The 24,582-nt window shown below is 41.3% G+C and overlaps 1 protein-coding gene across 1 annotated transcript; it reads right to left on the reverse strand.

Annotated features, from left to right (window-relative positions):
- Positions 1–1,753: 1,753 nt before the first annotated feature.
- Positions 1,754–4,129, reverse strand: LOC140837402 (uncharacterized membrane protein At4g09580-like). The gene is made up of 4 exons (XM_073203538.1): positions 3,607–4,129; positions 3,023–3,293; positions 2,712–2,882; positions 1,754–2,264 (listed from the first exon to the last, which is right to left on the reverse strand). Exons 1-4 carry the CDS (start codon positions 3,861–3,863, stop codon positions 2,133–2,135), a joined length of 831 nt encoding a protein of 276 aa, XP_073059639.1. The 5' UTR covers positions 3,864–4,129; the 3' UTR covers positions 1,754–2,132.
- Between the last annotated feature and the right edge of the window lie 20,453 nt (positions 4,130–24,582).

Genomic DNA, 24,582 nt, shown 5'->3' on the forward strand with positions numbered 1-24,582 from the left:
TAACATTTTCGGGATCAAATTTATCTCTTATTCTTAAATTTATAGCTAGATTCCTGTGCATGCAAACAAGAGCTTGCGAACATAAGTGATGATGGATGCTTCTGCTGCAAAAGGGAAGGATTGTAAATGGAATTTGACCACATTAGTGGCTTCTGTTCAGATGATAACTTTAGTCCATTGATGTGGAAGAGCCACCAACAATTCTTGTAACGACCTGTGCCTTCTTTCTCACACGGGCTTTCTCATGCGCCATTACTAATAGAACTCTCCACCCTAGCTCAATTGGTACCGGGTTTCAATGATCCATGTACTTAGCCTGGAGGTCATGAGATCGAAACCTGGGGAGGTACAGACTCCACTTCTAGTAGTGGAGAGTCTAATGGCGCATGAGAAAGCTCGTGAGGGAAAAAAAGCTCAAGATCGGGATAGCCTATGATTGTTACAAATCTTCACGAACAACCATCGATTCTGCGACGAAAAGGAGTAAAGATCCCTGCAATGTCGTTGGAGCTACCACTCCCACTCCTATACTACGAAACTCCCTTGGTAAGGGGTAGATGCTGAGATAGTTGATGGGGGGATGCTCTTCTTCTGAAAAGCTAAATATTTCTCCCAAAAATAGCTTACCATCGATACTACATTAGCTGCCCATAAGTGTCTATTCTCTAACACAAACCAGAGACTCCATCAAAGCATCGTCGGTTTCCAATCTCAGGACCTACTTCTGCCAAGATTGGACCGGACCGGACCAGTCCCGCCCCTAAAGTCGACGGGTCTAATCCGAGTTGGACCTGCAAGCCTGTTATGCATTGACTTTATTATATTAAATAAAAAAGTCCAAAAATTGATACATTCTTCATAATTACATCCCAACAATGAATGACATCTATACTAGTTTATAATACACGAGGAGCTTAGAATAAGTAATTTTGAAGTCATAGTATAAAATTACTAAATTAAATTCAAACCAAAAAGTTATAAAAATAATTCATATTCATGTAATAAAAAATATCATAAAAAATCTATTTTTGTAAATTTGAAATATTTAATATAAGTCAGAAAAAAACGATAATATTGTGAAATAAAATTAGAAATCACAATGTTTATTGTTTAATATCAATATAATATCATATAAATATATTATTACTATTATTAGCAATATACATACTGGAGAGGATCCTTTAAAACCCATTACCAATTCCAAACGACGGATCCATTGCCTAAAGTTATTAAAATAATAATGCACGTAGGTTTTTTCTATATATAAATATATACTTATAATTAACAAATTTTTGTATTCATGTAAGCCAAACCTGGGAGGTTGATAATTTTTTAACTGACTTGGAGAATTAAATGTTTTTGGGAAAAAAATATATCGATATTTGAATAATTTATTAAAAAAAAATTAAACAAATCGTTTAGGATGGTGCCATTACTCTGTATGATATCAAACTCAATTTTTACATTCCTTTAATAATCGATCAAAAATAAAATTATGACGAACACAACTAACCAGCTTCTATATCACAACCCCAGATTAAGGCAACCCATAGATGAAAGCCCTATCCATTCCAATTTTGGGAAATAAATTTATAAAGATTCAAAAATTTGAGAGTTTAGTTTACTAGATGCAAAAACACATATATTTCCATGCACAGTTTCGCAGTTGCTAGCGAAAACAACAAACCTAACAAATAAAGCCCGTCAGTCATGCTACTAGCTCATTCGTCTCGATGGTGAAAACATCAAATCATGATCGAAAGGGATATATCAATCAAATTTGGTAAGTTTACATTGAGGAACACAAGGATTTCGTAATGGTATAAATATTTTGTTTTAGTTCTCCAGTACCAAATTGCATCATGAACTATATCACAGTAGTCAGCTTCAGATCCCAAACTCCTACTGAGTTTTAAGGTGTAAGCACTATAGGGATGAAATCTTAAACACTATCTATATATTTGATACTTGAATCAAAATCTATTTTCAACTCCATAAGAGTCGAATCTCATGATTTCTTCTAATTTATATGGAGAGGAGGCTTCAAAGATTTTCATGTATCCCAAGAAAAGGGGAAAAACCTCACGATCCATATTTCGAATTTTCAATTTTCATGGAGAAAGGGGACACTTCTATTCGTATACCCGCTTCCTCTTCAATATAGCAGGAAGCAACAAAATTGACCCAATAAGGAAAAGAACGAACAAGGTCTTAACATCGTATAGATCTTTCACTGATTTGAGATCGCCAAGTGCTAGTCCAGCCTGATGGAAACAAAAGCAGTGGCAGAAACTTATGTCAATTGTATAAAGATGAACAAACTAATAGAAATGAAGCAACTGCAGCAATTTGAGAAGTAAGCGAGCCAAGCCACTTGTCCGTAGCTGGCACGCAGCTCAGATCTCAGCTTTGAGTTCGAGCAGCTTGAGCACTCTCCTGAGTCCAACTCGCGTTTTAATACCTCATAGATTTAGTACTCGAGCTCGGATGATAAAAGATTTATTTTTGCCATTTGCTTCCAAGCTCGAGTTCACTTCATATTCGAGAAACTATATTAATTTTATGTGCTCAAGCTTTAATTATTACTTGGAAATCAAGTAGAACTCGAGTATTGAAAATTTTCTTTTTATTCAACTCGACTTGCATCTAATGTACTCTTAACCCAAATTGAAATGCTTGAAGAAGCATCTAACAAAAAGAAAAAGTCTTACTCGGACGGTGATATACGAGGCTGGAATAATACCAATGACTGTAGCCAGAAAGAAAACATGAAATGGTATATCCACAATCGGTGATGCCAAATTAATAAAGAGATTCGGAAGTGTCGGCGTCACTCTCAAAAAGAGCATGTAATTGAGCAACTTATCTTTCCGCTTAGCTATCTGAAACCAAAAACTTCCTTCTCAGCAAGGTCCCAAAGACAGTGAAAGACAAAGGCAATTGGGGTTAAAAAGAAACTTATAATTTCTTAGATATTACAATCTGAAATGAAGTAAAATCTTACAAAAAATGAAATAAATACCTCAGCTTGAAAATATCTCAGTTTGTCAGGCCACAACCAGTTAACAATAGGCCGGCCAATCAGTTTGGATAGAAAATAGCATGAGGATGCACCAGCTGTGGCGTTAAAAACAACCAAGAAAAGCCCTCTAATAACACCAAATAGTGCTCCAGCTAGCAAGGACATGAATATTGTCCCCGGAATCATAAATGTCTGCATGAATATATATGTCGAACAGTAAACAAGGATGAACTTTGCAGGGTACTCTCCAGCATAGTTTGCAAGATGGTCCCTGCAGCATAATTAGACTGTGAAACTCAATATCGCTACAACAGAAACACCAATCAATCCCGTTGCAGGCACTCCGAAATACAAAATTCAAAGCCAAAATCTTGGGCTACTGAAGGAAAGAAGAAACCGTGAAATTGACACATGAATATAATTTAAATGCTTGGATCTCAATGATGTAAAACCATTAATTTTGTTTTGGAATAGTATAGATACCATACTCGTGCAGTGGCAGGAGCTGGGTTAAAGATCAACGAAGAAAAATTAAACCAAAAAGAAGGAAATCTAATCTAATTTTTTTTAAAAAAAACCCTTACTTGAGCAAGCGAAGATCAGCAAGGGTACGAGGCAGCTTGAGCATCTCGTACTCCGCCGCAGGCATGGTCAGGTATAAGCACATCAACCCGATTGAAAACAGCAAAAACACCCCCAAAGCCACCGCAGATTCCCATCGCGAAAGCGGAAATTTGTCTGCCTTGAAATTCTTCCCCGTCGGGGACTCCGGATTCTTCCCCTCATCCACATCCAATATCCGCACCCCGGTGTCCACCACCAGGCCCCTCTGCGCCGCCATTCAAAGGCAAGATTATTGCAAGAAATGCTCGGGATGACCAGGGCTATAATTCAGCACTCATTCCAATAATCAAGAACAAAAAAATACTAAAAATTGTACATTGCAAATACAAATGTCAATGGATTAACCGCGACGGGAATGAATATTAGGCAAATTTCTGACATAGAAGACGTGAATTGAAGGAAGATGAATCGAAAATTAGGGATTTGTACGTGTGGCAACAGTATGATAGTCAACGTTGGGATACAACCAAGAGAGAAGCAACGTTTGTACACGAATGATAAAACACGCGTTTCCAAGGAAATTAATTCTTTTTAATTTTTTTTTTGAGGTAATACTTTAAAATAAAATTAATTCTTTTTTTTTTATATATAATTTTTGAGATAATACTTTATAATATGAGTAAATTAAAACTCTTAGTTGATTTTTCTTTCAACCTCATCATCATTAATGTCTTCTACTTAGGGTCGGACCTTTTATGAGCTCAAGAAAGCCACCGTTTCAGGGCTCGGTCTTTGAAAGAGTCCAACATATATATTTTGAGTTGATGATATATTGAAATCAATTTTTTTGTCCACTATTAAATAAAAAGAAGATTAATTTGAATATTTTTTTTATAATTGATCAAACTCGATATTTTTTCAGGTCATTTTGAACAATTTAAATAATATCAAGAGACTTTGGGACATTTTTTGAGTTTGGAGAAGTTAACGAGTTAGTTTTTAATAATTTTGATGAAATTTTGTACAGAATTTCAATAATTTTTTAAGATGTAATAGTGTTTGACAAACTGAATGATTTATTATCAAATATTTATATTGCCTATAAGATTTTATTAACTATTCTAGTAACTGTTGCATAAGTAGAAACAAGCTTATCGAATTTGAAGTTAATAAATACTTATCTTCAATTAATAATGTCACAAAATATAGTAAATGAGCTAGCTATATTGTTGATTGTCAAGAAAATAATCCGAAAACTGGATTATATAAATTTGATATATATTTTTCCTCTAAAATAAATAGACGATTATTCTTTTGTAAATATTTCAAATATTTATTGATTTTTTTTTATGTAATATATTGTTTCTTGTGTATATATGTATTATTTATTTTATTTATTATTTGATAACTGAATTTTAGTATTATTTATACTAACAAGAGAATCTATTTTTAAATTTTCACGCTCTATCGAACACATGTACGGCTCTGCTTCTACTCCCTCCATCGATTCTTTCGGCGTGGCGAATAATTTCATCTACCGAAGAGATCACTAAGTGATTTCGGAGATACATCTTCTTTCCGATAGAGAGATTAATCTTTCTAAAGTGTCGAGCGGGTTTTCTTTTTCAACCGCAGTTTTTTTCTTCTAAATCAGCAAGACAAACTTTGGCCGTCTTTCCTAGAGCTGGCGGTGTAAAATATCAGGTCCCATACAATTTTTAGTATTTTTTGGGAGAAATACGATGTAAATTCTATGATGAGCTGGACATTAGGGTTTGTCTTGTAGATAATTAATTTGTAGATGTTAATTTCATCTTCTTTTTTTGTTTTGTTTTTGTTTTTGGAGATTAGTTATTATTTTTAATTATTTGAAGATGATGATATCATTGCGTAATTTTGTAGTGCATAATGTTGATTTCTAGTGCTATGCTTGTTTGATTCGTGGTTTCTGGGCACTGAAGAAATGTATATATATGAATATTTGTTTCCAATTTATTATAGAAATTCTGAGTTTTAATTTTGTATTGTGAAATTTGTATTTTTGTATTGCGTTTTCTTATGACTTATGGGACTTTATTTTTTTTATTTTTTATTTTTTATTTTTATTTTTTATATTGCAAAAATGGTCAATAAATGAGGATGAGATGAAGTCAAGGCTAGTACCCATAGGCCCTCCCCTCCCTATGAGTCACCGAGCCCTTGCTCTACTATATGCAAAAGATACTAAATTTTAAATATATATTTGTAATGCTAATATAGGCTCAAATATTTCACAATTCAGCAATTTTGAACCAGAAATCAAAAAATATATACCACGATTTATATTTCATTTGTACCGCTTATATCATACAAGAACAAATACCAATAGCTCATACACATGTTTAAACATCCAATCGTATTTGTATCATCTATGTTCATTACAAACATCTAAATCACTCAAACAAATGTTTATACATCCAACGTATAGAAATCATCTATGGTCATTTCTAACATATAAGTCACTCGAACATATGTTTATACATTTATTTATGACATGGTCTAGCTTAGTTCACATATGTTCAGCATCAGTTACATTGTTACGTAGTACTGATTTGACAAATTATGGTACATCTGCGCTTTTTTTTTTTAAAGGCCCTAAAACTCCTTGTTTGAAAATTTGCGGAAAATTAAAAATTTTCTTTTTAAAAGAACTTAAATGGCCTCATTCATAAAATCAACTGATAAATCTAGTTCAAAGTTTAAAATATCGCAGCGGAAGAAAATAAAGTTTGCCAAAAAATCACAATTTAAAAAAAATCCAACGACTGATAAAATGTTTGCGGAATAAAATAACAACTGCTGCACTGAGGTCCTCGGGTGCCACTACTGCCGACCCAAGCTGGCTCACTGGTCCCCGCCCTCGGCCCTCGCCTCATCAGTACCTACAACAATCAAGTCTAGTGAGCCTAAAGACTCAGCATGCATATATCGCAGGTAACGAGTAAAATCTGAAGTAAAATATGCATGGGATAAAATATCATGTCATGAGGCATGCTGAAAATAATCTGTACTGAGCAATTATAATACGTGCATAACTGAACTGAAAATCACAGTAAAAATATTTGCTCCTTGGAGCCCTGTACTGAAATAACTGGTAAAATTTTCTGTTGAGATTATGTTTTACGCCTGTGGCCACTGCACTAAGCTGAACTGATCGATAACTGGCTACCGGGGAGTCTGAAACTGAACTGAGCTGGCCGGTCACTGGCGACCGGGTGCTACCAAACTGAACTGAGCGGTCACTGGCGACCGTATAAAATAATACTCCCACATAGTGAATGAACCACAAGCAATATCGCATAAATCTCAAAAATAAGCATTTTCTATTTTTATGCACGTAATAAATTAAATGACCCAACTGAATTGGATTGGATCGTCCCCAGGCTCGCTGCAACCTAAATATGTCATGAAAATATGCAATGGATTTTCTTGGGCAAACTTATGCAATTAAATTTTGAAAATGCGACAATTACGTCTAACGACCTCGTATTTTAATCATGACTTTGAACCAACCCGAACCAACACTGAACCAACGTGACGTCATGATTAAAATACACTTAAAATTATGAATTTATGCTCCTAAAATGATGAGGGTCGAAATCTAGGTGAATGGAGGCCAAAACATGAAACGCTCTTTCGAGAGTCAATTTGGCACATCGCACCGTAAATTCTCGTACGACCTCAAAACTGATTTGAATCACGAACGGCCAAAAACATGACCTTCCTAACTCTATGGGGCACTGTACAGTCCAAGGCCATAGGCTAAAAGCCGACCGAGAACTCGAACGAGCCTCTGAACCGACACAGCAACTTGCTGTAAATTCCAGCAGCTGCGCAACTACAAGACTTGCGTTGGTTTCGAGACTATCGGCCATTAGGGGCGTGAACCACCGACCAGAGACTCTTACAAACATCCCAAGGAATGATTTGAACCATGGCTAAGGGCACAAGACCAGCCACAATTCGCACCACACCAGAAACGAGACTACACGCCTAGCCGAGAAGGAAATTCTGCGCGCGTAGGGAGTTTGGCTTCGCTTGTTGTCTCGTGTCGTTCCAATGGCCATTTCATTGACCATGGCACGATCTAGACATCTAGGGGCAAGGTGTAAACCGTGGCTAAGGGCCCTAGGCCAACCAAGATTCACACCACGCCTCAACAAAACGAACACACTTGCTGTCAAAAACTGAAGGCCGAGAGGGGAGGGGCTGTTCTTGCATTTTATTTTAAAACCGATGCACCACCGACCAAGCCACCAAAAGGGCGACTTAGTCACGTCTTAGACATGCTAGGGGAGGGATATAACCATGGCTATATGCCTTGTGGCAGCCCAGATCAGATCCACCCCCTTGACAGCCCACAACAGAATTTTCGAAACTCAAATGACAAGAAAGAAAGCTGCTGTCATTTCCGATTTCTATCATGCATGGGGCTTGTTTGAATGGACCATCAAGGTCTTGACACACCCTAGTATGTGTCTAGAAGTATCCTAGTGAGCCTGGAGTCGAGCCATCCACCTGAAACATCAAAACAAGAGCAAACCCGTGAAGCATGTAATGAAGGGCCGAAAAATCTGCATGTTGCATTTTTCTGAAAATCCTAGATGTATTTCGGTTTTTGCATATAAAGATGATCATGTGATGTTAAAAATAATGATAATATGACTTGATTGAGGTTTAGGAAAAAGTATATACATGCCTGGTTCGTTTCGAACGAAAAACGAATAAAACAACGACGACGCGACGCGGAGGAGTGGAACGTTTCTCTTGTTTCTTACTACTCGATTTTTCTCCCCTTTTTTTTTCTCTACTTCCTCACGGTTTTTCCCCTCTCTGAAAATGCTCTCAATTCTCTCAAATTTCGGTGGTTGAGATGGTGAGGAAGGCTAGGGAATATATGGGAAGATTGCAAGAAAGAGGGAGGAGAATAATCTTTCTATCCTAGTTCATTTGCTAGATAGGAAACAAGAATGATATCAAAGATTTTGAGGGGATATTGGGGTGCATAGGGTCGATCATGGTGTCTAGGTACAAGGGAGGAATGGTGCTAAATTAATTATTTGATAGGGATTTAAAAGTTAGGAGAATATTTACCTAGAAACTTTTAAGGGAAGGATAATTAAGAAATGGATTGCCAACTAATAAAATCTTTCAAATAAAAGGGGGCCGATTTTCTCTTTGATAGCTAGACTAGGATAATGCTTATTAGTTAATTAAATGGTGCTCCCAAAAATCAAAAGATTATCCTACTAATAATATACAAAGAAAGGGGTTAAATGTGGAGAGTTGGCAAATGAATTATCTAGTCAATGAGGGTGGCCGAAAATTTTAATAAAATAGGAGGGAAAATATAATCTAGTTGATAAATTTCTAAACCTTTAAAGCCTTACCTATTCTTTAAATAATTTAGTGAATTAATCCCTTAATTAATTGAAATCAAATGAATTTATTTTCTACTCACCTCAAGTAATTAAAATAGTTCCTTAAACTTCTTTTTTAACTTAAATTAACTTACTTGCTAGCTAAATAAAATCCTGGATATATTTTCTGAAATCTTAAATTTATCTCTAAACTCCAACCTCGGTCCGACCTCACTGAAATAACTGAAAGAATAAAATCAAACTGCTGGCTAAAATAATTAACTTCAAATAAAAGCATTTAAATAATCATGCAATGAAGTCAATTAAATTTAAAACACTAGAATTATGCATGGCTTATACGTAGACTGATTTACGGGTTCTACAATCCTTTCCCCCTTAAAAGAAATTTCGTCCTTGAAATTAGAACTCACCGAATAACTCGGGGTAACGCTCTCTCATCTCTGACTCAGACTCCCACGTAGCTTCCTCCTCTGAATGGTTGAGCCATTTGACTTTGACTCGCTTAACCAAATTGTTCCGAAGTTTCTTCTCCTGCTGGTCTAGGATCTGCACGGGTCTCTCCTCATAAGACAAGTTCGGAGTAAGCTGCAACGGCTCGAAATTCAGCACATGCGAAGGATTCGCCATGTACTTTCTCAGCATGGAGACGTGGAACACATTGTGTACTCCGGCCAGATTCGGCGGAAGAGCCACACGATACGCTAGCGTCCCAACTCTGTCGAGGATCTCAAACGGTCCAATGAATCTCGGACTGAGCTTCCCTTTCTTGCCAAATCTCATGACACCCTTCATAGGTGCCACTTTCACAAAGACATGATCGCCTGCAAACTCTAGATATCTCCTTCTCTGATCTGCATAGCTTTTCTGTCGACTCTGAGCAGTCCTCATCTGATCACGGATCTTGACTACTACATCTGCAGCCTGCTGAACAATTTCTGGGCCCAACTCTGCTCTCTCTCCTACTTCATCCCAATGAACAGGAGATCTGCACTTGCGGCCATACAAAGCTTCATACGGTGCCATACCAATAGAAGACTGGAAGCTGTTGTTATAGGTGAACTCAACCAATGGTAAGTTCGACTCCCAACTCCCTGAGAAATCAATGACGCAAGCACGGAGAAGATCCTCCAAAATCTGAATAACTCGCTCCGACTGCCCATCTGTCTGCGGATGGAAAGCTGTGCTAAACAACAACTTCGTACCCAAAGTCGAATGCAAGCTCTTCCAAAATGAGGAAGTGAATCTGGGATCTCTGTCGGATACGATCGAAACTGGAATACCATGAAGTCGGACTATCTCCCGGTTATACAACTCTGCATACTGAACCATGGTGAAAGTCGTCTTAATAGGCAAGAAGTGCGCTGCTTTGGTAAGACGATCTACAATCACCCAAATGGCATTCGATCCTCTGGCTGACCTCGGCAAACCGGTCACAAAATCCATGGTAAGGTTCTCCCACTTCCACTCGGGAATAGGAAGAGGCTTGAGCAAACCTGCTGGTCTCTGATGCTCGGCCTTCACTAACTGGCAAGTCAGGCACTCGGATACAAAACGCCTGATGTCTTTCTTCATCCCTGGCCACCAATACAATAGCTGCAGATCTTTGTACATCTTCGTACTCCTAGGGTGAATAGAGTACGGGGACATGTGGGCCTCTGATAGAATATCTGCTCGGATAGAACCACTGCTAGGAACCCACATCCTGTCTCGGTATCTCACAATACCGTCGGTGACTGTATACAAGACACTGCCCTTGGCTTCATCTCTCTTCTTCCACTGTGCCAATTGCTCATCTGCTGACTGACCACTGCGAATACGGTCAAGAAGGGAAGACTGAATGGTCAAGGTAGATAGTCGGGGAACTCTACCTCGAGGGTAAGTCTCGAGATCAAACCTCTGCATCTCAGTCTGAAGAGGTCTCTGAATCGTCAAGTGAGCCATCACTGCGACTTTCCTGCTCAAAGCATCCGCAACTACATTAGCTTTACCCGGGTGGTAGCTAATGTCACAATCGTAGTCTTTCACAAGCTCCAACCAACGCCTCTGACGCATGTTCAGCTCCTTATGCGTAAAGAAATACTTGAGGCTCTTGTGGTCGGTAAAGATCTGGCACTTCTCCTGTAGTATCCCGATTCCTAATTTGAGTTAATTATTGGATTAATTATTTTTCGGTGGGATCGGAAGGACCGAACCGGGTTCGGATCGTCCGATCATGGTTCGGATCGTCCGAGCCAGATGTCGGATCGTCCGAGCCAGGTGGCTGGACCCGTGGCAGACATGCAGAATTCGGATCGTCCGAGCAAGGGTTCGGATCGTCCGAGACAGGTGGCTGGACACGTAGAACGCATGCAAGGTTCGGATCGTCCGAAGTGGGTTCGGATCGTCCGAAGTGTACCGGATCGGAGCTTCCGAAGTGGATCGGATCGTCCGAACATTGGCTATAAATAGAGGCGCGAGGCTTCATTTCTTACTCGCCATTTCAGAGCGTTCCAGAGCGTTTTAGTCGTTTCTGAGAGGTTTCTAGTCTTTCCCGAGGTTCAGGCACTAGCAGGGAGCTACTGGCTTTGTAGCGGAGCTGTGCTCTAGTTGGGAGCTAGCGGCATCAGCGGGCTAGCGACGGACGAAGGTTTGGAATTGTATCATTATTATTTCAGGATTATCTAGTTAAGTCTGGTAGATAAGTTTTAGTGATGGTTTTCACTTGATGAATAGGCTTGGAATAGACCTGTTTGTCTGGTTTTCCAGTGGATTAGGATTGCAGTGATAGAGGTACGAAAGTACTATCCGAGATATCCTGGTCGAGTATACATTCTTATATGTGTTGCATGATTATGTGGTGCATTGATATATGTCATATGATGCATGCTATTATGTCACGCTGTATGATGCATGTTGCATTTCATGTTGAGCCGTATCTCCTTCGAGATAGCCTTTACTGTTGAGCTGTATCTCTTTCGAGATAAGCTATATCTTGTGGGGCCGCTCAGCCCTGTCTTGTGTTGTGGACGCATGGACACCGAGAGTACACAGTGGCCGACGGGTCCGGAGGGCTTCGGTGATCCGGGACATTTTAGGTCCACGTCTGTTCTTGTAGTGGATGCAGTGACCCAGAGGAGTACCGCGCGGCACTATCCACTTGGCGCCTCTAGACTGAGCATATTGAGATCCTTTGTTACTCCTGTTTCTTGACTACCCTGGTATCATATCATAGCATGTGCATTTCATATAGGTTTGTATACTCATGCTTTTGTACTGGGCGTTCTTATCGCTCACGTCCTCGGTTTTGTTTATCTTGGACACCCCATTCCCACGGGGCAGGCCTCAGGTTGGACAGCTCAGGAGGAGGAGGAGGAGGACGTTGAGTAGCTGGTTGGTTTAGTTCTTCGGTATCTTTTTGATTCGATATGGTTGTACCGTATTTTTCTTTTTAGTTGAGTTGTCCTGGATTTTCGATTGGGTTGTATAACTATCTTTTGGTGACAGTTTTCCGCCTTTATTTCTGATTGTTTTTAATTAAGTTAATCGCATGCTTAGTTCTTGATTAGTAGGTGATTCTGGAACGGGTCACTACATTTATGGTATCAGAGCATGCTTACGATTTTGGGATATAGATTTCTGTTTTGGGATTTTCGTTGATCATTTTACCATTTTCCCCATTCTATCTTGTAGCGATGGCTGACCACTTTGGTGATGAGAGTAGTCAGGGAAGTGTAGGTCGTTGGGGTGACCAGGACGATCGTAGGCGTCATCGTGAACATCGTCATCGTCGGGATGGTCCTAGGCGTTTTGATTTGCACCGTTTCATTCAGATGGGGCCTAAGCCTTTAGTCGGCGGTGAGACTCCCGATGATGCTGAGGATTGGTTAGAGCGCATGGAGAGCTGTTTCCGTGCATTCCAGTGCACCGAGGAGCAGAAGATAGAGACCCTTAGTTTTCTTCTCGAGGGCCGTGCGCGTAAGTGGTGGCGATCGACTTCTGCGCCGATAGTTCAGTCCCAGGGTAGGGTGACTTGGGCCGATTTCCGTGCGGCTTTCATGCAGCTATACTTTCCTCCAGCCCTTCGCCAGGCAAAGACGATTGAGCTCCTGAACCTTAAGCAGGGTAGTATGTCTGTTGATGAATATCAGCAGAAGTTCTTCGAGTTGTTACCTTTTGCTCCTCATATCAGTGGCAGTTCTGAGGCCAAGTATGACCATTTCCTTCAGGGTCTTAACCAGGAGATTTTTGATCGAGTCACTGTCTGTGATAATCCTACTTCTTATGATGGGTTAGTGAACCGGTGTCGCCAGGCAGAGATCAGTCTCCGGCGTGGTAGGGCTATTCTTTCTTCTAGACCTCCGAGTACTTTGAGCCCTCGATCTCAGTCTTTCAAGAAGTCAGGTTCTTCTTCTTCTGGATCTGGATCACGGTCTAGCAGTGTTTTTCGCTTTGGTAAGAAGAAGGTTTCTTGTGTGCATTGTGGGAAGAACCATCCATCGGAGCAATGCCGATCAGCCGCGGGAGCTTGTTTTCAGTGCGGAGAGATGGGTCATATCAAGAAGAATTGTCCTCAGTTGCGAGGTGGAGCAGGATCTGGTTCCGGATCTCAGACGACTGTTCAGCAGAGGAGGCAGGGTCAGGCAGTGAGTAGTTCAAATCTTCGACCTCGTGCCCAAGGTCAGGTTTTTGCGCTGAACCAGGATCAGGCTGCAGATGAGACAGAGAGAGTCATAGCAGGTACTTTTCGTTTATGCGGTATTCCTGATTTTGTTCTTATTGATACCGGAGCATCACATTCATTCATCTCTGCACGATTTGTTAAGCGTCATAAGTTACCGTATGTTTCTCTAGACGTCATTCTTTCTGTTTCTACCCCGATGGGTCATTCGGTGTTAGCTAAGCGTCTAGTGATGGGTTGTCCCTTAGATTTTGAGGGTAACGAATTGATTGCGAATCTTATGATCCTGGAGATGGAAGATTTTGATTGTATTCTAGGTATAGACCTATTGACTACCTACCGAGCTACCGTGGATTGTTACCAGAAGCTTGTTCAGTTTCGTACGACTGAGAGCTCTAGTTGGTTTTTCTATGGTGAGGGAGCGCGACCTCCGATGCCAGTGGTATCTGCTCTGAAAGCCTGTCGTGCTTTAGAGGCGGGCGGGGAAGGCTACCTCATCTATGCGATTGATTCCTCCACAGGTAGTGTTGGTATAGATGATATTCCAGTGGTTTGTGAATTTCCTGATGTTTTTCCAGATGAGATTCCTGGTTTTCCTCCGGTTAGAGAGGTGGAATTTGGCATTGAGTTAATGCCAGGGACTGCACCGATTTCTCGTGCCCCCTATCGTCTTGCTCCGTCAGAGATGAGAGAATTGAAGCAGCAATTGCAGGATCTTCTTGATAAAGGTTATATTCGCCCGAGTGTTTCACCTTGGGGAGCTCCAGTCTTGTTTGTCAAGAAAAAGGATGGATCGATGCGATTGTGTATTGATTATCGCCAGCTGAATCGTGTGACGATCAAAAACAAGTATCCATTACCTCGTATTGATGACTTGTTCGATCAGCTTCAGGGTACCTCTGTTTAGTCCAAGATTGACTTGCGATCGGGTTATCATCAGATGAGAGTCAGAGATGATGATATTTCCAAGACTGCATTTCGTACTCGATATGGGCATTACGAGTTTCTAGTTATGCCATTCGGATTGACGAATGCGCCAGCGGTGTTCATGGATCTAATGAACCGAGTCTTTCGTGATTTTCTGGATCAGTTTGTTGTGGTTTTCATCGATGATATCTTGATTTATTCTCACAGTGTGGAAGATCATATCCAGCACTTGAGGAGTGTGTTGCAGATTCTTCGCGAGAAGCAATTGTATGCTAAGCTGAGTAAGTGCGAGTTCTGGATTGATCGTGTAGTATTCCTTGGTCATGTGATTTCCAAGGAAGGAATTTCTGTGGATCCCAGCAAGATTGAGGCAGTGCTGAATTGGTCACGTCCTACGACGGTGGCTGAGATCCGTAGTTTCCTAGGTCTGGCAGGGTATTATCGTCGCTTCATTGTGAATTTCTCTCAGGTAGCTAGACCATTGACGCAACTTACTCGGAAGGATGTTCCATTTGAGTGGTCATCTGAGTGTGAAGATAGTTTCAGAGAGCTTCGTCGACTTCTGACTTCTGCACCTGTTTTGGCGTTACCATCAGGATCTGATGGTTTCAGTGTTTACACCGATGCCTCTTTTCAAGGCTTAGGGTGTGTGTTGACGCAGAATGATCATGTGATCGCTTACGCATCCAGGCAGTTAAAACCTCACGAGGAGAAGTACCCTATTCATGATCTAGAATTAGCTGCTATTGTGTTTGCGCTAAAAATCTGGCGTCATTATTTGTACGGGGTTAAGTTTGAAATTTTTACTGATCATAAGAGTCTGAAGTATCTGTTCACTCAGGCTGAGTTGAACATGAGACAACGTCGTTGGATGGATCTACTTAAAGATTATGACTGCGAGATCAAGTACTATCCAGGTTCTGCGAATCTCACAGCCGATGCTCTTAGTCGCAAGGTGAGAGCCTCTGCACTTCAGACCAGTGCTATGATTAGTACTATCCAGGATTGTTGTTCGTTGGGATTTAATTTCAAACATCGGAAAGGTATGGAGAGCATTCGTGTTGCTACCATTTTATCTGAGCCAATTTTGTTCGCTCGGATTCGAGATGCTCAGATGTCTGATCTCAAGACTCAGAGATTAGCTCGGTTGGCTGGTGGAGATAGTAATTTCCATTATCAGTCTAATGGTCTTCTGTGTTTGTCTAATCGGGTTGTAGTACCAGAGGATGATACTTTGAGGGAAGAGATCTTATCTCAGGCCCATCGAAGCAAGTTGAGTGTTCATCCGGGAAGCAATAAGATGTATAAAGATTTGAGGACACGATTTTGGTGGAAAGGGATGAAGCGCAGCGTTTATCAGTTTGTTTCCAAGTGTCTTGTTTGTCAGCAGGTTAAGGCAGAGCACCGTCGACCGGGAGGATTATTGCTGAACTTACCTATTCCTGAATGGAAATGGGAGCATATCGCGATGGACTTCATTACTCACTTACCATTGTCTTCGAGGAATAGTGATGCTATTTGGGTAGTGGTGGATCGACTCACCAAGTCTGCTCATTTTCTGCCATATAACCGTGATTTCACTTTCGATCGTATGGCTCGCTTGTATATTCAAGAGATTTTACGTCTGCATGGAGTGCCAGTCAGTATTGTTAGTGACAGAGATCCTCGTTTTACCTCACGATTTTGGGGTAGTTTCCAGTCAGCATTGGGCACTTCACTAAGTTTGAGTACGGCTTATCATCCAGAGACCGACGGTCAGACAGAGAGGACTATCCGTACACTTGAGGATATGATGCGAGCTTGTGTTATGGATTTCGGACCCGCTTGGCAGGATCATTTGCCTTTGATTGAGTTCGCGTACAACAACAGCTATCATCGTAGTATTGGTATGGCACCATTTGAGGCGTTGTATGGGCGACGTTGTCGTACTCCATTAATCTGGGACGAAGTTGGGGAACGACATGTTGAGGGACCGGAGTTAGTCCAGCAGGCTATTGATAAGGTTGCAGTAATCAAGAAACGGATTAAGATCGCTCAGGATCGACAGGCTAGTTATGCGAACACCAAGCAGCGACCTCTTTATTTTCAGCCAGGTGAGAAAGTATTTCTCCGAGTTTCGCCTTTTCGCAGGATTTTGAGATTTGGTCTCAAGGGTAAGCTGTCTCCGAGATTTATTGGTCCATTTGAAATATTGGAAAGCGTGGGAGATTTGGCTTACAGACTTGCATTGCCGCCATACCTATCAAGTATTCATGATGTATTCCACGTATCTTTGTTGAGACGATACGTAGCAGATGAGTCTCACATCTTGCATCCCTCTGAAGTTCAACTAAATTCGGATTTGACTTACGTGGAACGACCAGTGCGGATTCTCGATCGCAAAGACAATGTATTGCGGAATAAGATCATTCCTCTTGTCTTAGTTCAGTGGCAGCGCAGAGGCACTGAAGAAGCCACTTGGGAGCTAGAGAGTCGTATGCGTTCGGAGCATCCAGAGCTCTTTTGAGTTGTACTGTAGTTGTACTATGGATGTGTGTGGGTGTTTTCCGTTGTAATCCAAAAATCAGTTGTGTTCAACAACAATTGAGATATAATAACAATGTTGTTACTCCTTTTTGTTCATCCTATAAACCTGATTTCGAGGACGAAATCTTTTTAAGGGGGGGAGAATGTAGTATCCCGATTCCTAATTTGAGTTAATTATTGGATTAATTATTTTTCGGTGGGATCGGAAGGACCGAACCGGGTTCGGATCGTCCGATCATGGTTCGGATCGTCCGAGCCAGATGTCGGATCGTCCGAGCCAGGTGGCTGGACCCGTGGCAGACATGCAGAATTCGGATCGTCCGAGCAAGGGTTCGGATCGTCCGAGACAGGTGGCTGGACACGTAGAACGCATGCAAGGTTCGGATCGTCCGAAGTGGGTTCGGATCGTCCGAAGTGTACCGGATCGGAGCTTCCGAAGTGGATCGGATCGTCCGAACATTGGCTATAAATAGAGGCGCGAGGCTTCATTTCTTACTCGCCATTTCAGAGCGTTCCAGAGCGTTTTAGTCGTTTCTGAGAGGTTTCTAGTCTTTCCCGAGGTTCAGGCACTAGCAGGGAGCTACTGGCTTTGTAGCGGAGCTGTGCTCTAGTTGGGAGCTAGCGGCATCAGCGGGCTAGCGACGGACGAAGGTTTGGAATTGTATCATTATTATTTCAGGATTATCTAGTTAAGTCTGGTAGATAAGTTTTAGTGATGGTTTTCACTTGATGAATAGGCTTGGAATAGACCTGTTTGTCTGGTTTTCCAGTGGATTAGGATTGCAGTGATAGAGGTACGAAAGTACTATCCGAGATATCCTGGTCGAGTATACATTCTTATATGTGTTGCATGATTATGTGGTGCATTGATATATGTCATATGATGCATGCTATTATGTCACGCTGTATGATGCATGTTGCATTTCATGTTGAGCCGTATCTCCTTCGAGATAGCCTTTACTGTTGAGCTGTATCTCTTTCGAGATAAGCTATATCTTGTGGGGCCGCTCAGCCCTGTCTTGTGTTGTGGACGTATGGACACCGAGAGTACACAGTGGCCGACGGGTCCGGAGGGCTTCGGTGATCCGGGACATTTTAGGTCCACGTCTGTTCTTGTAGTGGATGCAGTGACCCAGAGGAGTACCGCGCGGCACTATCCACTTGGCGCCTCTAGACTGAGCATATTGAGATCCTTTGTTACTCCTGTTTCTTGACTACCCTGGTATCATATCATAGCATGTGCATTTCATATAGGTTTGTATACTCATGCTTTTGTACTGGGCGTTCTTATCGCTCACGTCCTCGGTTTTGTTTATCTTGGACACCCCATTCCCACGGGGCAGGCCTCAGGTTGGACAGCTCAGGAGGAGGAGGAGGAGGACGTTGAGTAGCTGGTTGGTTTAGTTCTTCGGTATCTTTTTGATTCGATATGGTTGTACCGTATTTTTCTTTTTAGTTGAGTTGTCCTGGATTTTCGATTGGGTTGTATAACTATTTTTTGGTGACAGTTTTCCGCCTTTATTTCTGATTGTTTTTAATTAAGTTAATCGCATGCTTAGTTCTTGATTAGTAGGTGATTCTGGAACGGGTCACTACATCTCCCCATACAAATAGTGCCTCCAAATCTTCAAGGCAAAAACTACTGCGGCCAACTCTAGATCATGCGTGGGGTAGTTCTTCTCGTGGATTTTCAGCTGTCGAGAAGCATATGCTATCACTCTCCCATGCTGCATCAATACTGCGCCAAGACCGAGCTTCGAAGCATCGGTATACAGAACAAACTCGCCGGGTCCTGACGGTGTGGCCAAAACTGGTGCTGAAATAAGAGCTTGCTTCAAAGTATCGAAGCTCTTCTGACAGTCATCGCTCCACACAAACTTCACATTTTTCTTGGTCAGTGCTGTGAGTGGAACGACAATGGAGGAGAATCCCTGAATGAATTTCCTGTAATATCCTGCTAGCCCAAGAAAACTGTGGATCTCGGATGCATTCTGCGGCACAACCCAATCTCTGACTGCAGCGACTTTCGCTGGGTCTACCTCAATGCCACTGCTAGAAACAATGTGGCCTAAGAACGCCACCTTCTCTAACCAGAATTCGCACTTACTGAACTTTGCCAATAATTTGTGCTTCTGCAAGGTCTGCAACCCTGTGGTCAGATGTCTGCTGTGCTCCTCCCGACTCTTGGAGTAGACGAGAATGTCATCTATGAACACTATCACAAACTGGTCGAGCTGAAATACGCGATTCATGAGATCCATGAAGATCACTGGCGCATTTGTCAGACCGAACGCCATCACAAGGAACTCGTAGTGGCCTTAACGAGTCCTAAAAGCAGTCTTCGAGACATCAGCATCTCTCATCCTCAACTGATGATAAGCGGAACGCAGATCAATCTTGGAGAAAATCGAAGCTCCCTGCAACTGGTCAAACAGATCCTCAATCCTCGGAAGTGGGTATTTGTTCTTAACTGTAACCCTGTTCAACTCCCGATAGTCAATGCAAAGCCTCATCGAGCCATGAAGTTCTTCACAAATAAGAACGGCGCGCCCCATGGTGAAAAGCTCGGGCGAATGAACTCCTTGTCGAGAAGTTCCTGAATCTGCTTCTTAAGCTCTGCCATCTCTGTCGGTGCTAATCGGTACGGCGCTTTGGATATCGGAGCCGTACCTGGCATAAGCTTAATGGAAAACTCCACCTCTCTCTCAGGTGGCATACCAGAGACGTCTTCGGGGAAAACGTCTAAGAAATCTCTGACAATCGTAACATCTGAGGCTGACTGGCTAGGTTCCTCGGGGACAGATAAAAAGGTCGCTAGAAATGCCCGACACCCTCTATGCATGAGCTTCCTAGCCTGAACATATGGAATAATGCGCGGTAAAGGAAAGTACCTGTCCGGCTCAAATAAGAATTGCTCCATTCCAGGCGGTCGGACGAGGACAGACCTCCGCTGGAAGTCTATCAACACTCTGTTCTTCAATAGCCAGTCCATCCCTAGGATGATGTCAAATTCTGGCATCGGTAGCACGATCAGATCCGCATAAACAAGATTACCGTGCAGCTCCAGGTCTATATCTCGGATAACATTGGTAGCTGCCATCTCCTCGCATGACGGCAACACTACTGAAAAGGCTATGTCTAGCCCAATGGTCTTGATCTTGAGAAAATTTGCAAAAATCTCCGAAATAAACGAGTGAGTGGCCCCTGAATCTATCAAGGCCTTGGTAGCAGAACCAGATATAAAAATTCTCCCTGAAAGATCGGAACTCTAAGTTGAATCCCAATAAAGATCTAAACTTATAGACATGCAAAGGTCAAGGTTCTTCTAGCTTAATTCCCCCGAAATAAATCTGAGTACAACATGCAATCCTATAACAGTTTTAAGTTCAAAATCTAAATCCCGATTCCCAAAACGCTGAAATTCGAATAATAACTCAATGCTTAAAGGTACCTGTCAACAACATAGTCTCCGGGTTTGTTTCCGCTGCATGGAGAGCAAAAACTCTGCCTTGAGTAGGCAGATTTCTCTGAGGGCACTGCAGCAGCACATGGTCTGGACTGCCACACTTAAAACACTTTCTTGAGCCAGCCATACACGCTCCAGGATGGCGGCGTGAGCACCTGGGACAGATTGGGTGCTCAAAAGTCCTCGGGGCTGGGCGCCCCTGCTGCTTCTGCGGCTGCTGGCCTCTGATTCTAGGCGGCCCATGAAATGGCCTCTTATTCTGCTGTTGATGCTGATGAGGAGGAGGGTGGTGTGGTACTTGGACGGGGCGCTTGCCCTGGCGATCCCTCTCGATGTCCCGCAGATCCTGCTCTGCGGCTAGGGCCTTGGAGATGGAAATCTCATAAGTAGCAGGGTCAGACACCCTAACATCCCGGCGCAAGATCGGCCATAAACCCACCAGGAAGTGCATCAATTTGGCTCTGGCATCATTCGCTATCAGGGGCACAAAGTGACAGCTCCTCTCGAACTTACGGATGAACTCCGTAACCGTCATATCACCCTGTCTGATAAGTGCAATTTATTGTACTTTTATTACTTGTTTTTAACTTGGAATTTTGTGATTCTTGAGCAGGTTTTATTTGATATGTTGTTGTTTTTGTTATTGTAGTTTGGAAGAGTAGAAATGAGAGTTTGGAGTGATATAGTAATGAATTAGAAGGTGCAAAGGACAAAGATACACGAAGCAACACCGCACCCGCGGTGTTCACAAGAGCGCACCCGCGCTGTTCTCCGAGGCATGACCGCACCTGCGGTCATGCTAGCACCGCACCCGCGGTCTCACCAGAAGAGCAGGAGGAGTTTTAGTCGAAAGGGCACCGCACCCGCGGTCCTTATACCACCGCACCCGCGGTCATGCACAAACACCATTCCGGAAATTGTGAAACTTTGTGGACTTTGAAGAAAAGAAGGGGAAAATGGTGTGCTACGTGGGATATCTTGTCTAGACTATAAAAGGGTCTCTTTTTCATCATCTAGGGTAGAGGGGAGAAGCTAGGAAAAGGGTGGAGGCTACAAAGAAAAGAGTTGAAGATCAAAATCATCATCTTCAACAAGTCATTGCACATCTTTGGACAAAAACTTCATACACTCCAAAACTCTTGTTCTAAGTTCTTTCTTTCTTTATTTTTACTTTTAGTTGATATGTCTTGTTTAAGATTCATGTATTGTTGTGTTATTTTTATTATTATGAACTAAATTTTAATTCTAGAGGGATGATGGAACAAAACTAGAAACCATGTGTTGAGATTCATGATTTATGCTATATAAGTTGTCTTTATTGTTCATTTGTGTTTTTCCAATCTTAATGCTTTCATTTTATTGGCCATATCTTGAATGATTTGTATGTTATAAATTATCACTTGGAAAAGGAAATTTATAATCAAGAAAGGGAAAAATACATCGGTAGTATTTATATAGTTCGGGAGGACATATCTTGCTATTGAAGCTATAAAAAGAATTTAGTGCTTATTGTGTTATTTAATTTTAGATTGTTGACAGGGATGTTACAATCTTTTGTTAGATAATTAGTATCTATTTAGCACTCGGGAGAGGGAGTAGATAATTATAGAATTCTTGGTTAATGAATAAGAAGGACAATTATAATATAGCTACACAAAATAGTACATGGTGGATAGTTGCGTGAAGTCGGACCTCTAGATCTTTTATTCCATTGTTCAAATCTGTTTGTTGCTACAATTAAATTTATTTTCAATTATAGTCATTGGTATAATCAACTCTGTTAAGTGAATATACTAAATAAAATCGAGACTATTTTAATTACAAGCATTAATATAAATTTAGAAATACATTCCTCGTGGGATCGACACTTGTACTCGAAATTACATTTTACTATAACTTGACGTCGTGCACTTGCGAGCATTAAAGAAAACACGCAACAAGTTTTTGGCGCCGTTGCCGGGGAATGTAAAATTTGAATTTATATTAGTATTGTTACCAATTAGTCTAGATTTTAATTTAGAGCTATTTTTATTATACTACATTAAACACTGATTTGTTTATTGTCTTTGTTTGACAGTGCATGCGAAGATCGCAAAATCTTGACTTGCTTATCTTTGATCCTGAGATCGAAAGGACCGCAAGAAGGTTAAGAAAGGCAAGAAGAGAAGAGATTCTAGCAATGGCTGAAAACAGAGACAATGAAAATCCACCCCCTGCAATACCCATCCGAGATCATTTTAGGCCGGTATTGAATGCTCATTATTCTGGTATAGCACGAGGAACAATTAATGCAAACAACTTTGAGCTCAAGCCTGCGTTGATAAACATGGTTCAACAGAATCAGTTTGGGGGAGCCGCTACTGCAGATCCTCATTTACATCTCAGAACATTCCTTGAAATTACTGACACGGTAAAAATAAATGGTGTTTCTGATGATATAATTCGATTGCGTTTGTTTCCTTTTTCTCTTAGGGACCAAGCAAGAGGATGGCTCCAATCGCTTCCTTTGGGGAGTATCACTACCTGGCAGGATTTAGCAACTAAGTTTCTTGCAAAATATTTCCCACCTGCAAAGTCTGCACAGTTGAAAATCGAGATAAGTACTTTTAGGCAGACTGATTTTGAGCAACTATATGAGGCATGGAACGGTATAAGGAGTTGCTGAGAAGGTGTCCAAACCATGGTTTTGAAGATTGGGTACAGATTGAATTATTTTACAATGGTTTGAATGGACAAACAAGAGGCACTGTTGATGCAGCAGCTGGTGGCACAATATTTGCCAAATCACCCGATCAAGCATATGATTTGCTTGAACAGATGACCATTAACAGTTATCAGTGGCCGACTGAAAGATCAGGAGTGAAGAAGCAAGCTGGGATTTATGCCATAGATCCTATTACATCACTCACAGCTCAAGTTTCAGCTTTAACAACTCAAATTGCAGCAATGAACAAGGCTAGTACATCAGAGGTTGAAAATGCATCTGTTGTTACTGAAGAACCACATATTCCAGATGAGGCACATTATATCAACAATAGGAATTTTGGTGGTTATGGAGGATATCGAAGTAACCCTCCCCCTAACACTTATCATCCGGGTTTGAGAAATCACGAGAATTTTTCATATGCTAATAATAAGAATGTGTTGAATCCTCCACCGGGGTTCAATGCATCAAAGGGGGAAGGAAAACCTTCACTTGAGGATTTAGTTGGGACATTTGTTGTAGAATCGAGTAAAAGAATGGCTAGGACTGAATCTCGTCTTGATGGCATGGAAACTCACATGGGAAATATGGGAGCCACAATGAAGTCATTGGAGACACAGATTGGTGAATTGGCTAATGCATTGAAAGATCAAAATAAAGGTCAGTTTCCAAGTAACACTGAAGTGAATCCAAAGGAGCAATGCAAAGCTGTGACTTTGAGAAGTGGAAAAGAACTTGAGGGTAAAAATTCCAATGAAAAGGATGAAAAAGAGGTGCCTGTTGAAGAAGTTGAAATTGAGGGATCCAAAGTTGAAGTTGAACAACCTCCGGTATTTCAGCCAATACTTCCATATCCACAGCGGTTTAAAAAGAAGAAATTGGATGAGCAATTTGCCAAATTTTTGGAGATCTTCAAGAAGATTCATATCAACATCCCATTTGCCGATGCTTTGGAGCAAATGCCAAACTATGCAAAGTTCATCAAAGATGTGATGTCAAAGAAAAGGAAGTTGCATGAGTTTGAGACAGTTAAGTTGACCGAGGAGTGTAGCGCCATACTCCAAAAGAAACTACCACAGAAACTCAAAGATCCAGGGAGTTTTACTATTCCTTGTATTATTGGTGGTTCTAGAATAAATAAAGCTTTATGTGATTTAGGTGCCAGTATTAATTTAATGCCTTTTTCTATTTACAGGACTTTAGAGCTTGGCGAGGTGAAGCCTAGCACTATTACCCTGCAGCTGGCGGATAGATCACTTACATATCCACGGGGTATAGTGGAGGATGTTCTGGTAA

The sequence above is a fragment of the Primulina eburnea genome, chromosome 7 (genome assembly GCF_022965805.1).
Source record: "Primulina eburnea isolate SZY01 chromosome 7, ASM2296580v1, whole genome shotgun sequence".
NCBI classification, from domain to species: Eukaryota; Viridiplantae; Streptophyta; class Magnoliopsida; order Lamiales; family Gesneriaceae; genus Primulina; species Primulina eburnea.